Source organism: Drosophila mauritiana, chromosome 2R (assembly GCF_004382145.1).
Source record: "Drosophila mauritiana strain mau12 chromosome 2R, ASM438214v1, whole genome shotgun sequence".
Classification (NCBI taxonomy): Eukaryota; Metazoa; Arthropoda; class Insecta; order Diptera; family Drosophilidae; genus Drosophila; species Drosophila mauritiana.
Genome location: NC_046668.1, coordinates 13753814 through 13772216, shown reverse-complemented (window position 1 = coordinate 13772216; position 18403 = coordinate 13753814). Strand labels below are relative to the sequence as shown.

The 18403-nt window shown below is 43.7% G+C and overlaps 2 protein-coding genes across 2 annotated transcripts; one reads left to right on the top strand and one right to left on the bottom strand.

Annotated features, from left to right (window-relative positions):
• Positions 1-6079: 6079 nt before the first annotated feature.
• On the bottom strand, positions 6080-12902 carry LOC117138447 (SRSF protein kinase 1). Its single transcript, XM_033300561.1, has 5 exons — positions 12813-12902; positions 12077-12232; positions 11223-11786; positions 9714-10610; positions 6080-9513 (listed from the first exon to the last, which is right to left on the bottom strand). Exons 3-5 carry the CDS (start codon positions 11722-11724, stop codon positions 8612-8614), a joined length of 2301 nt encoding a protein of 766 aa, XP_033156452.1. The 5' UTR covers positions 11725-11786; positions 12077-12232; positions 12813-12902; the 3' UTR covers positions 6080-8611.
• Positions 12903-12976: 74 nt separating this feature from the next.
• Positions 12977-17100, top strand: LOC117138448 (DNA replication factor Cdt1). Its single transcript, XM_033300562.1, has 3 exons — positions 12977-13374; positions 13472-14136; positions 15275-17100. Exons 1-3 carry the CDS (start codon positions 13294-13296, stop codon positions 16761-16763), a joined length of 2235 nt encoding a protein of 744 aa, XP_033156453.1. The 5' UTR covers positions 12977-13293; the 3' UTR covers positions 16764-17100.
• The last annotated feature ends 1303 nt before the right edge of the window (positions 17101-18403 follow it).

Genomic DNA, 18403 nt, shown 5'->3' with positions numbered 1-18403 from the left:
AAGTATCTTTGTAATATTTTGAGCAACCATTCGAAAATTTGTCATACCCACTTTGAGGGCACATAAGCTCGTGGACGTGATTAAATTAATTTTCGGACCCAGAACACGACGAAAGTAAATGAAATCGAAAGGAATTGTTGAAGGTCGCCAGCTCATCAATTAGCTGGCAAAAAGTTGGTTAGACTCCCGCCTCAAAGGACGGGAAATTGGGCGTTGTTGGCGTGCCGCACGGGTTCCTCAGATGTTTATAAAGGCATTTCATCTTATCAGTCGAAAATCTTGAGCACAGTAGTGGGGGACGGGGGGAAGTGAATAGGGTAATTAGGCTGGCAGCTTGTTGCCAGCGTATAACAGATCTTGGGTAAATATAGCCGTCGTACGTGAAGTGTTAGCCAAATCCGTGGAGCCAAAACGCCCGTGCCAAAAACCGCTCATTCCGCTGGGACTTTTACGTGACAAATTGAACGGTTGAGGCTGGGCAGCTGCCAAAGTGCCAGGATGCCGGGATGCCAGGATGCCAGGATGCCAGGGTGTGAGGATGCGAGGATGCTGGGCAGCTGTCATGCAAATTGAAAATGTCAAATGCAAACAGTGGAACTGAAGCGGGCAGACAGTTCAACTGTCAGACCGCACACACGACACCCACTCAGCCACCCCCACCCGCCTAAAGTGGGTTGACTGCTTTAAGCCACCCATAGACGCACAGCTCCAAGTCGTCACGAGTGTGCCTGTGTGTGTGCAGATATAACAGTTTCAAGGTCACTCTCCGGGATTTGGGGACGGGGGTCGTGACAATGGACGGTAGCCTCTGGCCATAGTGCATATGTGTGTGTGTGTGTGGGGAGGGGTAGGGTGGTGTGCCGTGAAGTTAACTAACACACGGTCATGTGTGCTGGTGGCTGCTCGGCAATTTCAAGTGCAAATATTGTATTTGAAAAAAGAAAAACATTATGCAATTAAAAGGCAATTTAGCCGTTAGCCCACCACACACTGCTAGCGATTACCAAACACACAGGAATGTAACAAAAACAGCAAATAAAAGTTAATTATGTCAAAACGGAGCCAACTTTCACAACTTTCCCGGAAGGAACAACAGTTCCTTTATCTAAATTGAGAAACTAGCCATAAAATTGCATATCACTACATCATCAAATTGGTAAATTGGGCACACACAATACAATTTCGAAACTATTTCTGCAATTTTAAGAAACAAAAACACGTTCAAATATTCCATTGGAAATTTATAGATATTTTATATTTAATATCCTGTCTTTTGTTACCTTGAAGATGCGCTCATGTATATGTGGAGAAAAATAACAGAAATCTCAAATCTTTTTATAAATATTTATCAAGCTTATTAGAAACTTATTTTGAACATTCTGTTAGTTAATGTAATATAAGCAATTCCTTAAAAATGTTTTTATTGTTAAAAGTGGTTAAAATATGGATTACTTCACTATTATACCACGAAGTCTACATTTTGACCGAGATGAATAGAAGCAAAGGTTATCTAAATCATGATCAAAGCCCTTTTTTGAGCAAAATTATATCTGCAAATTAAAGTCATTTTAGTAGTGATAACGATGATGGCTCTCGCCAATGAAAACTTTAAACTGTTGACAGTCTGTTTGTTTAGGGCCACGAACACGTCTTTGGCTTTTCCGCCTCTTTGTGGGGCAGAGTAAATATTGAGCTTCGAATGGCTAGTGATGGGGGGCAGTAGAACACAGGACTGTGCAGAATCGAAGTGGCATCTGATTGTGATGGGTTTCCTCGCCAGCACTCCAACCTCAGGGTCATGTGTGTGTATATTTGTCCGGACAGCAGAAATATAAATTTAATCAAGTGGCCATCGTTTATTTCCCTTTTGATTTCGACAAATTCAATTGACATTCGATTTTATTATCTCCGCTCCCCAGATCCAATGCCGCACAATTACTACACGCTTTGTAAATGCATTTCATAAATTTATGATACCAACAGATGACCATTTCCTCAAGGGATTGACGGGCATGTGAAATAAATACGATTCCGACCGTTTGTCGTTCGTTGTTGTATGGGAAATATTTCATATATCATCGTTTTTCCACACAGCACGGTTATCTCATTTTATATCTCATTTTGCCATTTCAGCCTGGAATTTCTGTGGAATTTTCTGTTGGCTCAGGACCCTTTGAGGTTTCCCAGTGTTTGTGGGGACGCTGTTTACCGCCGTGCACATAGATTTTAATTAAGTCCACTTTCCCCAATTTAATATTTACAGAGATGGTGTTAACAAAGACACTAGAATAACAAGATGCGTAACGGCCATACAAATTTTTGGCACGCGATTTTTTGGCCGTGGCTCTAGAGGTGGCTCCAGGCTCTCTTGAGTTTTTGTTCGAGAGAGAAAGAGCGGAGAGCGCTACAGCAAACAGCTCTTTTCTACGCATACAGTGATAGGATACAACTGTATGTGTGCACACGTATGCTCATGTATTGTAAATTTGACAAAATATGCCCTTTACCTTAGAAGTTCGTTGACTTTAAATCTATATTATTTTTTATCAATTGGCACCATGCGAAAAATTCTTGTTTTGCATTGCCTTAACGTTATTATTATTTAAATAAAGCTTAGAAATAGTAATAGACGAATCTATGTACATCACAAAATAAATTTCGAAAATGACTTTATATTAGAATACTTGTCATTAGGGTATTCAGCTTGCGGCGTGAGAAAAATTAATAAGGCAATGATTGTTGAGTGCTTGTGTCCGCACTTCGTGCCTGACGATATGACTTTTGCAACGAACTGTTTTCATATTTTTATTTATTTTATTAATTTTTATTTTCTACTACGTATTATTATTTTTTATGAAATATTATTATGAAATATTATTATTTTTATTATTTATTAATAAAATTATTATTTTTATTATTTATTAATTAAATTATTATTTTTTTATGAAATTAAAAAATAATTATTATTTTTATGAAATATTTATTTCTCAATGTTATGTCTTCTTTTTGGAAAATTTATGTTTCAAATTACAGTAGTTATAATAATTTCCTTTGTATTTGCTTTAATTATTATTATAATAATTATTATAATAGTCAGGGAATTTTTATTTTATTTCATCATATTGCTACGAAATTGGCCACAACTCCAAATATGTAAATTCGTTTCTTCGATCAGAATTGATTTCGGCCCGAAAATCGTCTTCTAGCACAGCACGCACACATATACGCGTTTTCGTCTCTTGTTTTTACTCACGCAAGCAAGCAAATTCTATTTTTATATTTCTTACGCTCTCAACGTGAGCGAGCGGAAAGAGAGCAAATTTGGCCTTCACCAAAAAAGTGGCTGCATAGTGCCAAACGAATGTATGGCCGTTACGCATCTTGTTATTCTAGTGTCTTTGGTGTTAAGCATGAAAACTTTGCTCTATGCTGGGAGTTCTTGCCCAAAAAACTCAGCAGTTTTCCCGCCCCCCAAATTGAAAGTTCAAGTGGGAAGTAGCGCCAAACTGTTCCTTTCTTCTGAAAAGGGGACCAGTTACTTTACGTTTAAAGAAAGTAAACCGAAGTACCACACAACATTTTAAGGTCGAAATGAAAAGTCTTTTCCCAACTTAAGAGAGTCCGCGTCAAAGAGAATGTGTGCAATCTCTTTGCATAAAAAGTTTCGGAGTGAGTCCGAAATCGAAATGAAATTATTATAGTGCCCACAAGTGGTTGCCTACTTAAAACACGAAAGGTAAGGCAAATTTTAGGGTTAGTGGTTATAGGACCCAAAACAACAAAAGACATTTTAAAAATTATCCAAATTCATTTAAATTTAAATAAATATTTCTAAACAGCTTAAATATATACACAACCTACAAAGAATGTATAAAAAATGTAATTTTCCATTTTATAATCAGTTTTAGATGAAAGAAGAATTTAAGGAAAACCAAAAGGTTAATACCTCTGAACAGAGGGGAACGCGGTTGACAAACTAACCCACATGAAACCATCGCCTTAAGGTGAACACCGGGAAAAATGGTTATAATTACGTTACTTTACTTCAATAAAAAAAATAAAAGTTGGTATCAGAGTAATTCGAAATGCATAGTTTAAGCCCTTTAGAATGATTATCCAGGATTCTTGCATATATTATTATGTAAAAACAATTAGGTTCTTTAATTCAAAAAGCTTATACAATGTGTATATATGTGTTAAAGAGTATATTTCGATTTTATATAAATTGTCAAACTTGTCTATGATAATTTTGGCCAGTGTAGGTCTTGTGTTCCCACACAGCCACCGTAGACAACAATGGCCAACTTGACAGACAGAAACGTGAAGCTGAAAGGGGTGTGGAGGGGTTAAGCCGGTGCGGGGTGAATCCGCTTTTGTTTATCTACTTTAAACTAACATCAGGCACTTTTGCCATCTAATCCTGACCAACCCGACAGCTACTTAATGTCATCAGTGTGCCACTCGCTGGCATTTTCAACAAGGACATTTGGAAGTGCACAACGATTCTGGAGAGGAATGGGCGATAGGATATCAAGGGTAGGAGGGAATCAGAGGTCGACGCCGCTAAACGCTTCCCATTGAGCTCAGATTCACCGAGTGCAAATTGAATAATCGTTTGCGCTTCGCCGCATCTACAAAAAGGACCTCTTAAAAGTTCCATTTTGCCCCTCTTTGTGCTTGTGTGTGACAAATATCGATCATCAAGGACGGCTGATGGACGACTAGGACACACAATTGTTTGGGTTTATTCTAATGCTCCGCAAAACTTCTGACCAAGTTGTCTGAAGAGTTTTCCTTCGGCGAGTTTCCTTTGCCATGGGAAAAACTTTTGCCGTCCCTCTTTTGTCAAGTTTGTCATTTGTTGGACATTTATAAGCAAATTCAGATTCGGGTGAGGGTTTAAATGTTTGGGTGTGGAAAAGGACCTGCTCCTGGACCATGGACTGTGGGTCTCGTTAGCATACGTACATTGAAAGCGGGTCGGGTTTCCTGGCTGAGCTGAGCTCTCGAGCAAATGAAATTGAATGCCCATCCCAAGGAGTTCAACTCAACTGTGAGAGCTTTAAAAAGTATTTTCCAGTCCAGAAGCAGCAGGAGAATACATATTTAATTCATTTGGGACTTGCTCGAGCTCCACTCGAGGATGTTTGGAATTCTTGGATAAACAAGATGAAGTGATTATCTATCGCTTAACATGCTTCCTGTTTGTCTAAGGGTTTTACCATATTTTTAATTACCAAGCATTAATTGCCAACTACAACTTTGAAAACCATTAAATGAAGGATCAAGTCTAACCAAATGGTATCATTATATCGCTACTAAAAGTGATGATGTTGTGCATTTGTGTAGTATATCTTAATGCTTAGTCTGCGTATAACCCCCCATTTTTATTTGCACAGCGGGCCAAGTTGCATCACAACTCCCTGCGCTTTCAACTTTGATCCCCAGCTTAAACGCAAAGCACTTTTCACTTAGCCAAAACTTTGGCCAACAATAAACCAAATACCAGAGACTATGTGCGCTGAGCTCTTCGAATTTGTCTTAGATCAATTCCCCGGAGCTCGAGTATTCTTCGGCGAGAGTTGGCAAAGGCAATGCAAACAGCGCGGATTTAACTTTCGCCGGATGCCATTGAGACGGAGCCACTTCCCGGAGCCATGGACGCTGGCCTTTCTTCTGCTTAAGATGGAATGGGGCAGATGAAATAGTCACACGAGGCAACCGAGCACTGGGATTGCCTTTCAGCCCCAAAGACCCAAATATGTGCATAGCATTTACCAAGTGGCCAGCGGACGTTCATTCGGTGGCACGTGTGGATAAAATTCAATTTCGAGCCATTGACAAACAAACGTGATGAATACCTGGACTGGGGATATGGAATTAATGCGAGCCAGTCGAAGGTCAGCCTTCTCTTAAACCATTCATTGAGGACTTCAAAGCTTTTGTGTATTTTATGTGGCCATAAATCGCCCGGATAGTCGTTTCTCTGTCCCAATTCTTTGCTTCCCCCGGCTGAAATTAATGGCCAAAAGATAGATACTCTGCTGGTTGTGCACGCATAAAAAAGAAAGAGTGTCGATTGCTTTCCAATTTGTGTAATTTGTTGTTTATTTTGTTTATAACTACATCAATAAATTATGTATCGTATCGTATAATTCATAATTATACTCTTTGAAAGCGTGAGAACATACTGGAATTGCAATTCGGCAGCTGGGTTCCTGATTCTGGTTATACATATGTAATTCATTTAAGAGTGGTCATCCGTGCTGGGCTTCTCTCCCCGGATTTTCCACCTGTGATACCAAGTTTAGTACATAGCTTCGTTCGGAAGTCTGGGCGATTTTCAAAGAGTATATGCGTAAGTATTTTCGAAACATCGGCCAGCCGAAGATATTTGAATTTTCTTTAATGTAATGTTACGATTAACTTGATGACAACGTCGTAGATCGATATTGGGCTGCTACTTAGAACCGTTTCATTCTTCAATTCCCCTTGATCCTGGACACATTTAGTTTAATTTTAGATTGATATATGCATGCTAGCTGGCTAGGCTGTCTAGTTACAATAATGTCTGCTCGAGTTACCATAATATTCATACCTAATTCTTTAACTTCTTAGTTCGCGCAGCGTTAATTGTGTTAATTGCAATAGCTTTCTCAGATTGGCTGGTGTACTTGGTTTCGTATCGTTTTGTGGTTTGTAGTTAGCTTGTTGGGTGCGTGTGGTGATTGTGGTGCGTTGTGTGGTGCGGAGAACCGAATTATTAAGGCCACTTATCCATATATATATGTGTGTACGTATCCGCAATAGTTATTAGTCACTTAGTCACACATCCCCTGCCCTCCGATCCGATTGCCAATGACAACGGACCCCTCCATCTCGCGTTTCTGCTAATTCGTCGCCTTTGTTTTTGCTTCTGCTGCCCTACCGCTCCGAGTCGAATCGTTTCTATTAAGAAAATCGCTCTAGCTCCTAGTCCTAACTAAAGTGGCCTCTAGGTGTTTATGCTTGTGTTAAGAGTGGTCAAGAAAAATTCCATAAATTTTGTGTGGCTCTAGTCTTGATAAAGTGCCAAATTTGGTGTGTCTGCGTCTTGAACATTTATCTATTTGATAAAGCTGCAATTATTTTGCGCTTGCGCTACTATTTAATGTTGAACAATACGATTTTTTGTGGCGGCTACTTTAATTATATTTATACGCTTATTAGTTCCGATTAGGGGTTAAGGATTACTTTCACTTGTGGTTGTTGGTAGTGCATTCGCTTTTCTATTTCAGGTTACGTTTTTAGAGTTACTAATGCCATTTCAAATTGTTCATGTCGATCACTAAGCCGAGGATAAACTAATTAACTACGTTCTCATTATTGTTATGTTCAGCTCAAGTTTCTGCATCCATGTACATATACATATGCTTATAAAAATCCAGACGCGCTGCTCTACTGCCCTATTCCATCGAATCGACGATGGCGCGTGTGAGACACCCATCGATGGGTCGACTTTATTGCATTTAACTATGTACGCTTATAAATGTAGATTTGCCGATTCGCATCTCGGGTAAATGTACAGTAACACATATATGGTTTGTATGCGACAATTGCTCATGCTCTACCATCGCTCTCTTATGCGTCGCTTTAATTAAAATGAATAATGGGATCGAGAACTGTCGAGCCTATGTACAGGATTCGTGGGGACGTGTTCGTGTAGGCGGTAATACAATATTATAATTTCATACGTAGCAACAAAAATGGTCTAATCGTCGATCTAAAACACAGGGAATAAGTTAAGCGCTGGCGTGTGTAAAACTAAATCGAATGGTAATTGAGTGAACTGGAACACGGAGATTAGCGACTGCTGGTTGGCTGGCTGGCTGCTGATGCTTTAGTGGTTGCTGAAGTAAAAGTTGTTGTTGCGTATGTTACCACGGGTTCGCCAGCGGATGCAGCTGAGCAGGGCCACGCGGGCTGCACGCAGCAGGATCTGGCCGTAGGCACAGCAGGCGCAGATGCGCCTCACCCGCTCGGCCAGGTTGCGACGACGACAGCGACGGGCGGGACGATGCCAGCGGGGCAAGTCCTGCCGGCGACGCCGTCACTTGCGACGCTGGAAGACACGTCGCAGTGCCTTGCGCCAGAAAAAGCGATGCGATTTGTTCTTGGTGTGTGTCTGCGGGTCCTCTATTTGAGCAAGTGCCACATCCAAGTCCTCAACCAGGTCCAAATCGTTTTCGGGACCGATGCGACGACGTGTAGGTGTAGCTGGCGCTGTGCGAGCCGTGTTTGTCGAAATGGATGCGTGGGGATGTGGAGTGGGTGGTGCTGAGGCTGTGGTAACAAAGGGTGCAACCAAATAAGGTCGGGCCTTCAGTGCCGCCATTGCTGCAGCCGATGTGGAAGCAATTGATGAGATGGAAGCCAAAGTAGCCACCGATGCCGAAGATTCTATATAGCCCCCGCCAACTTCTCCGTCTGCTGTTACTGCCGGTGATCCACCTTTTAGTGCTGTTGCTCTTGCTCTTGTTCCTTTTCCTTTTCCGGTTCCTGCTAGAGCTCCCCCTCCATCTGCTGTTGCTGGCTGGGTGGCACGCAGCCAACAACCAGGTTGCACCGTATCTTATCTAAGCCACGGGTGCTGCAGACACTCCGCAGCGGTGGCACGCTTGTTCGGATCGAACTCGAGCATGGGCTTAAGGAACGAAGCGAATGACGCCGCATCCTTTTCCGACCACTCGTACTTCTCCAGAAGAACGTCCATTAGGCCCCAGGGCTTAAGGCCTGAGATATTTCGTAGCTCGCAGGAACGGGTAAACGACTTCGCCGCATAGGTACCGTTTAACAAAATCTCCCGCGGTATTGGACCCAGCAGCTCGATGATGTGGGCCAAATGGTCCTCGTCGCGGGTATACGATTCGCCGGAGTGTGGCTCAAACAGATAGTCACCGGTGGCCAGTTCGAATACCATGCATGCAGTGCTCCAGATATCCGCCGAGGTGTTATAGCCCGCACCGATAATAACTTCTAGTGACCGATATTGGCGCGTTTGAATGTCCTCGGTGAAGTGATGATCAACCCAACAAGCGTTGCCCAGATCGGCGATCTTTACGTTGACGTTGCATTCCTCTAACGCCGGATCCTGTTTAGCCTTGTGCTTTGATTGCGGCGGAGGAGGAGGTGTTGGCAGCGTTTGATTCGAATGCGGTCCATTCGTAGCCGAAGATGTATTCTCCACGGATCCGCTTGAGATTTTTGAATCGCTGTTCGAGTTAGGCTTAGAGTTGTTGTTGTTTAGCTGATGCTGCTGATTTTCCAATTGTTTCTCCTGCTTGGGTCGCAATGGCATTTTTTTGCCGTTTGATTGTCCTTTCAAAGTACCGCTTGAATTGGTGTTGGATTTACTGTTGGTAGCGCTACTACTGCCATTAGTCTGTTGACTCTTGAGCGCACTGCTGCTCTCGGCACTGCTCGTAGAATTTTCCAGTTGTGGCGGCTGTTGCCCTTTTGATTGGTTAGATTTGTCTAACAAAGAAATGATTAAATTTTCATTAGAAACCTTATTTATCTTAAACGCAAAGGCAATCGTGTAAAAAGGAAATGGAAAAATAATAAAATGAATGCGGCCAGAACTAAAGGTTTCGATAGATAAACGTAGCCAAGAAATACTATGAATTAATAAAAATTCCTTCCGCTTTTTCTTAGGCTTCTCGTTTTTTACTCACTTTTGTTCTTCCTTTTCTTCTTCTTTTTGGCTTTGTCAGTGCCCTCAGTCAGCGGTTCCTGCTCCTGTGCCTCCTCACTTTGCTCGGCGGGCGCCTTGCGCTCCTCCCTCTGCTTACGCGGTGGCTGCCCAGCGGCCACGTGCACGTTATCCTCCACAGAGTTTGCATCAAAGTATTCATCGGCATCTGAGATTCCGGCGTCGCCGTTATGCACCTCATTAGGATTGATGGCTGCTTGGCCACCAGCCTGCTCCAAATAGTCTTTCTGCTGCTTGAAAAGCTCCATGCGCTTCTTGGCCTTCTTCTTAAGCTTCTTCTTTCGGTTCTTGCTCATTTTGCCAGTGATAGGTGGCTCACGATACTCCTTGGGCGCCCTGCTCACCAATGAGGGGTACATCTTTGAGTTCATGCAATACAACTGGGTGGCTTCAGTTGCTAGTGAGCGCACATGAGGCTCGTCCACGCACAAGAGGACATTCTCGGGCTTTATGTCAGTGTGGATGATCTGGCAGCACGTGTGAAGATAGTCAAGACCCTCCAGCACCTGGCGGGTAATAGCTTTGACGTTGGCCAGTGGTATACCGCGGTAGTTGGACTTCCGGATGAGTTTCAGGAGATTGTCACCAAGCACCTCGAACACCATACAAATATGAGTGCCATTAACGCCGGTGATCTTGAAGTCGTCCAGCATCTGGACGGTTTTGCGACGGCGTGGATTCGATGGATCGGTCTCGCGCACCGTCTTGAGTATCTTTATCTCGTCCCTTGCTGTCTCGGCAAAGTGCGGTGCCGACTTGACAATTTTAATTGCCACATATCTCATTGCCTGCAAGTCCCAGCACAGCCAAACAGTAGAGAAGTGGCCCCAGCCCAATTTACGGATGACATGGTAGCGATCTGCCGAAAAAAAATTGCATTAATCTGCTGCTCTTCTCGAAAAGGAACAAATGTTTAATTTCTTGCATTATTCTATTAATAATCATTTTTTGTTATAAATCCGCTTGGATTGCAAAGAAGGCTCAGAGGGTCTCATTTCGTGTCATAGCACTATCTGCCGATTTAGTTGAGCCTGTGTGGCCGTTATCAGGTCCTCATTGCCTTATCGCTACCAAGCGATTGCTCAGATTTCTTTAGCCTCGAAATGGATTGGGAAAGTGGCAATCTGACAGCTGGCGTTGTAAAATGGGTGGAGACAACATGCAAGCAAGGGGTGGAACCACGGGCTTATGTTGGCGACAACGTTTGGAGGAGACAGCCGCCCCCCAAATAGGTTGCTGTTGCTATTGTTGTCGTCGCCACAACACGAGGTGCCCTCTTCTTTCTCGCCGAAAAAACAACCCTTGCCCAAATGGGGATAGAGGTCTGAAAAACCACCCGCTGTGCGTTCGATTTATCTGTGTGCTGTGCTTGTCTTTGGCAACCTGTTGTTGTTGCTGCTGCTGAGGAGGGGCTGGTGGTTTTTTGGATCGGAAAATGCCAATATATGTGGGGTGCTAACAGGTGACTTACCATGAAACAGGTCACCGATGTTCACGGGGTGGTAGCCACCCTTGCAGTAGTCCTCCTTAAGCTCCTGCTCCTCGTTATCGCTGAATGTCTCGGATTCATAGGACTCATTGGAGCTGCTACGCGGCGGCTGCTGCTGGTGCTCCTTCTGGGTATTGGGCTTTGACTTCGCCTGCGTTTTTTTGGGTGGCTGATATTGATCGGGAGTGCCTGCTGATCCTCCACTGGATGTGGAGGCCGTAGCAGTTGCATTCGCCTTGCTAAATGCGTCCGAACTAGGCGCATTCAAATGGCTATTATTAGCATTATCCGGTGCCTGCAAGTTCTCGCTGCTCCGATTCGGTTCCGGATTGGGATTGGAACTTGGTTTGGGATTCTGGTTCTGGCTGGAATTCGACTGCTCCTGTGGGTTAGTGCCATTCTGCTTGCCCCGCTTCCTGTTCTTATGACGCTTCTTCTTCGCCTGAATGGCCAAAACGCGGCGGTTGACGTCAGCCTTGTTCATTTCGCTGCTGCTGGTCGCTTCTATTTTCCTATGTTACCCTTTATTTCCGCCAGGTGTAACAGCTGTTGTGTGTGGCAAATCGGAAAAGAAGAGGAGAGAAGACGAGTGGTTACGGGAGGGTTGATAAAAAAGGAAGTAACGCGACGGAGAAGTAGAGAACTGACAACGTGCACAAATCTCAATAAGGCAATGTTCGAGGTTCGGTTCACGCTTCTCTCGCTTTTTTTCTTGCTTTTGTTGTTTTCTCTGCCCTGTTTTTTGATATTCACTTTTATGGTCTGCTATTTTGCAGTACGAAAATCAACTACTTAGGTGCTTGAAATCTAGAAATATCAAATAATTATCTACTTGCCTCGGGATCCCACTTGTTCCCAATTAACACGGCTGCTGTGTCGATTTCTGCACAAAATTAGCACAAAAAATCTACGCTAATCGTCAATCCCAAAAACTCGATTCCAGTGTGACCGCAGCGCTAAAGTCACAAAATACCATCGGGTTCTGGCAGAGACTGGGAGAAAACATGAAATTAGTGATGAAACTTACTTAACACAGATTAAAATACAACAAACAGCAGCTGGATAAAACTTGTATACTAGCTATTTTAATCTCTTAATGTGGTTTGTAAGGAACAGCCTACCTTAATCAAGTACGCCTATACATACCTATTCATATTACATATTATTTTTTATCAAATCCAAACCAAAATACATACTTTCAGAAAGCAGTTAGTTTTTATAAAACTTGAAACTTTTGGGAAACATAAAATATGTATAATAACAAGTCGTACACATTAAAGTCCGCGACGTTGGTCTAATTATTATTATAATAAATAAATCTTCTGTTACAAGCCAGAAAATTCTAAAATGTAGCCATGTGCAGCAACACTTTCATAGCACGGATCCAAACCAACGAAAGCACTAAAATTTCGTAACGTAAGCGCACCACGTAACGTTTTCCCTATCTCACTCGCACGTTCAGCCACATAGTGCGGCCTCACTTGCACCTACTGGTACTCGATCCGCTTCGAAACTTTGCTCGGCGTTTGCTTTGTAAAAGGCTCTAAAAAAATGCAGCTACTACCGACTTACCTGGCTTCGCAAGTGAGCGCGGACTAAGCCAATAGCATCTCGATTCGCCGGCGTTCCGCAGCGTTCGCAAATGCAGCTGAAACGAGAAAAAAACACGCGCACAACGAAAAATCCGCAAGTTGAAAAAACTGCTACGGAAAAATCAACTCTTCCATCAAACAGTGCTGCAAATCGATGGAGTTGAACAGCTGAGTGGTTAGTGTTGACTGGCAGCCGAGTACGGTAACTTGCAACACTGTAGGCGTTTTGGCGCAATTTTAGGTTTTGGAGGGAAACTGCATCTAGTGAAAAATCGTGGCCAGTTGTAATTTGAGCAGTGCGCTGGCACGACGTGTAGATAAAAAAAGAAAACCTAAGAGAATTATACAGACTAGTGATAAATAACCGGACGTGCCCATCTGTGAATTCAGCCAAGTGGTATCTTTACAACCGTTTAGTCAACAGCAATTGCTATTAGAAATAAATATTATACACACTTACTATGGCCCAGCCATCGGTAGCTGCATTTTTCACAAACCGCAAACGCGCCGCCTTGGATGATGCTATCAGTATCAAGAACAGGGTAAGACATCCGTCTCAGAAACGTGACTCCAGATACAAAAGTATCTGCAAGGACGCTTTGCCAATGCAGACATCTTAAAAATGGCTTTGTTTTGCAGCGTTTGGCGGAACCCGCTGAAACCGTCTCTCCCGCCCCCGCCCCTTCCCAGTTGCCTGCCGGCGACCAGGATGCGGATCAGGACACCCTGAAGGCGGCGGCCACGGGCATGCGTACCCGATCCGGACGCACTGCCCGACTGATTGTCACCGCCGCTCAAGAGAGCAAAAAGAAGACACCGGCAGCCGCCAAGATGGAGCCACACATCAAGCAGCCCAAGCTGGTGCAGTTTATTAAAAAGGGCACTCTATCGCCCAGGAAACAGGCTCAGTCCAGTAAGCTGGACGAGGAGGAGCTACAGCAGTCGTCGGCCATTAGCGAGCACACGCCTAAGGTTAACTTCACCATCACAAGCCAGCAGAATGTGGACAATGTGCAGCGTGGCCTGCGCACGCCCACCAAGCAGATCCTCAAGGATGCCTCGCCGATCAAGGCGGATCTCCGCCGCCAGCTCACTTTCGACGAGGTGAAAACGAAGGTATCGCGGAGTGCCAAGCTGCAGGAACTCAAGGCAGTGCTGGCCAGGAAGGCGGCGCTAGAACAGAAGCGCAAGGAGCAGGAGGAGCGCAACAGGAAACTCCGCGAGGCTGGCCCCTCCCCATCGAAGTCCAAGATGAGCGTGCAGCTCAAGGAATTCGACACAATCGAACTGGAGGTGCTTACAAGGTGAGCTATTTGCTTATGTAAGAAGTTTTATGGGTACTGAACCAAATTCTGCTTCAAATACTTAATAGGGATTGAAACAAAATTAAACAACATGTTGTGTCCTATAGTTTTCAAGTTCTCTCGAGTCCAACAATTTCTTTTGAGTCTCATTGAGGTTGTTTGCTACTCGCTTTATCATTCGAAGATGATGAATGATAACATGCCTTTCGCATCCTTTAACGCATTCTCTTCAAATCAAGTAATTATAGGTGTCCAAGAAAATCAGCCATGTAAGAAGCTCAAGATATGTGCCTGCCGCAACAATTTTGATTTAGCTGGCTGGTGGCCTAGAATCGGCATAAACAAACCACGGACTGTGGAGTGTGGTCTATGAAAAAACCGGGTAACATCATTTAGCGAAAGGCCAGCAGTTGGTGCCATGCAGTTCTGCTGCAATCGAGGTCGCTCTTCGGGTCTCCGGCTTATTCAAGCGCTCGACTGCTGAAGTTGCATATTTTCCGCCCAAGAGTCGTCAAGTCACCGATGGCTTGGCTTTGGTTCGGCAATATGGCTATTTTTGTACGAGCAATTGCTGCTGATTCGTGACGTCTGTACAACATGCATAAATACCCAACTGGCTGACTGACCCTCCCCATGCACCGCAGTGTGTGTATCGCTATGCGCAGCATGTTTACCCTTCGCAGTCGTTACAATCTAGCCTGACCTTCCCTTTGAAAATGCTTATTTTCCGCCCGCATTCGGGGGTTGCTTTCCCTTCGGCTCTCGGAAAACAAGGATCTTAACTGCCGTACTGCATGGGAATGTGTGTATCTGTGTATTTGTGTTTTGGGTCTGACGCTCAGGTAGCAACCTTTTTTTGTAACGGTCGTCTTGAAGAAAAGTCCCAAGCAGCAAATAGGATACATTTTCGAATAGGAAATTCCTCTTTGTATTTCGTATTAATTTCATGAAATAAATATCTGCAATTATGGCTTTTAATTGCAGTCACTAATTTATTTCTTCCATTTTTTAAAGGGATATTTAATTGGTTTTAAAATACATATTCAAATATTTGTTTTGCGCAAACTTTAGGGAGGTACCGAATTTTAAAATGTTGATATAGATTACTTATAATTTTCGTTTTTTTTTTCACAATCAGCCCCTTGAAGACCTTCAAGACTCCCACAAAACTACCGCCACCCACCCCGGACAAACATGAGCTTATGTCGCCGCGGCACACGGACGTATCCAAGCGCCTGCTCTTCAGTCCGGCCAAAAATGGATCTCCTGTCAAGTTGGTCGAGGTGCCGGCTTATAAGCGTTACGCCAGTCTGGTGGAAAGCAGCCGCGCCGGCCAACTTCCATTGCCGTATAAGTACCGACACCTGTTGGACGTGTTCAAGGGTCTTGATTCCGTGGTGGCCATGTTTCACAACCGCAAGGAAACCATCACATTCAAGAAGCTTAAGCCGGCAGTGCAGCGCATGCTTCGGAAAAACTTCACTGAGACCCATTTGGCCCAGATCAGGCACATCTATCCAGAGGCCTTTATCTTCAGTCAGATGAAGACGCGCAATTTTGGTTCTGTCTCCAAAGCGGACTATTTCCAGCTGATCATCGCTCCCAATGTGGAGCCACTGCCCGAGCAACAGCAATCGGAGAAGCAACAACAGTTCACCAAAATCAACGAAGACGATGTGCTCGCGTCGGCCCAGTCGACGTCCATGAATCCACACGTTATGACGGCGCGCATGCAGCGCTTTCAGAGCCTTCTGCTCGATCGGGTAATGCGGGCGCACGACCAGTTCCTTCGCTCCCAGGATCCGCCGATCATCATCGAAAAGGCGCTGACTCGCTGGCATCCGCAGTTTGATTTGGAGAGTTGTCCGGAAGTGGAGCTGTCTCCATTGCCACAGCCGCCTAATGTCGAGAAATACTCGTCAGCTAAAGATATTCTGTCTACCGCTCGAAATCTCTTCAATTGCGCCACGCCCATGGAAAGAGCAATGGATCGCTATGAGGCTAAGTTGGAGGCGGAAAAACAGCAAGCAGCTGCAAGCAATAAAAAGCCAGAGGAACAGCAGGCAGGAGTAATCACTAAGACAAGTACGGCGATTCAAACCAGTCAGGAGGTGCCTGGAATATCTGGATCTCCGAAAAACCCAACTGTCCCCGAAAAAACAAGCAACCACACAGAAACCGCCAAGCCCACAGTGAAGGAGTGCACAGTGCCAGATGCCAGCTCCAATCTACTGAAGGGACTGCCGAAATCACTGATCGAGAAAATTCGGGCCAAACAGGCAGCAAAGGCTTTGGAGGCGATGACCCGGCGTCCTTCGCAGGACCAAGAGGCCACGAAGTACTCACGTTTGCCCGAATTGGCCAGACACCTGCGCAATGTCTTCGTTACCGAGCGTAAAGGAGTGCTCACCCTAGAAGTAATCATCAAGAAGATCCAGAACAGCTTCCGGGCCAACCTCACACCGCAGGAAATCGAGGCGCATCTGAAGCTACTTGCCAAGGAGCTGCCCAGCTGGGCTTCCTTTCATGAAGTTCGCAAGACCATGTACCTCAAGGTTGCCAAGGACATGGACATGAACAAGATAATCGAGAAGCTGGAGAGCGTGGCTAACGCCAAGAGCAATTAGACCGGAAACACGGAAACGCAACCAGGACGCGGGACTCCGTCGAGCAATGACCCTGTGGCTATATCCAGATATATCTTTAAGTACTTGTCAAACTAGCTAGCCATTACTTGATTAAACAACCGGATTAGGCTAAGCTCTCTGTGTTCTAACCAAACTGACATTTCCACATTCAACAAGCACCTTGACAACCAGGATTGGATTCATCACATTTACCCAAGCAATCATTATAAGTGTAATTTTTGGACCAAACGTTTATACATTCATATTTATTAGTTTTAAGACCATTTTCATGTTGTACCACGTTGAATAAATAAATATTTTTCCTGGAAATAGTAAACGTACTCATTCAACTGTGCAGACAGGGAATCTAAAATTTATTGCCTCGTATTCACGAGCATAACATTCATCTCTTATCTCTTAGTCTATCTATCTCTAATATAAGCTATTCAAATCAAAATCATTTTCAGTTCCAAAATGAAGCTCATCGTGAAATTACTGGTGAGTAAGCTAGTCAGTGAAAATGTATCTTTCGCTAACATTCCATCTCACTTAGATTGTCCTTTTGGCATTATTTGTTGCAGTTTCTAGCCAATACTACTCGTATGAAGATTGCGATGATGTATCCATCTACTACTACGGTCGCAGGAGGAAGAGATCGTGGCACTGCAATCCGTGGGGCTAGTGAGTAAATAACGAACTAACAGTAGTCGTTCTAAATGCCTAATTAAAAAGTAAAATACTTGTAACTTCCTAATTTTCTTTTATATATTAAAATGATTGGTGATGGGTCTTAAAAATACGAACACAAGCCCATTTGATAGATTTGATTTGGCGACAGCGACCTATAGACCTTTTGCATTCCACCATAATGCGGAATTATAGCTAATCCCATTGTCCCAAGTACCATATTCAAAAGATCTGCAAACTCGGGATCCGGCGAGGTTTCCGGCCGGTGGAAACCTTTGGATGCCGTGGAGAGGCCCTGATATGGTTATGGTTATCCAAGTCTACTGATGTGGGTTGGTAATGGGCGTAGAGTTCTCTTTACCATTATTCCCTTCAACCCACATCCGAATTCTCGGAGTTCAGGATCAAGAGGAGTCACGGCGCTGACTCTCTGGCATCCGCATTTGATTTGGAGAGCTGTTACCTTTGCCACAACCGCCCAATGTCGAAAAATACTCCTCAGCCAAGGCTAGTCTGTCTACCGCTTGTAGGCCAGGATGGAGACGGACAAACAAGTGAGTTCTAACCATTGTGGCAATTCCACGTACAGCAAGCACCTTGACAACCAGGATTGGATGCATCACATTTACCCAAGCAATCATTAAAAGTGTAATTTTTAGACCAAACGTTTATATGTACATATATCATATTTATTAGTTTTAAAAACATTTTGATGTTGAACCATTGAACCATTGAAAAAAAAAAAAAAAAAAAAAAACATAATCATTTAATTGTGTAGACAGGAATATAAAATGCATTGCCTCTGGTTTAAGACCATTAATTTTTATAGTTTAATTAAATCGATCTCTTATCTATCTATAATCCAGCTCTAATATAAAAGAGCAAGATTTCAAAATAACTTTCAGTTTCCATCTCCCTTAGATTGTCCTTATGGCATTATTTGCTGTTGCTTC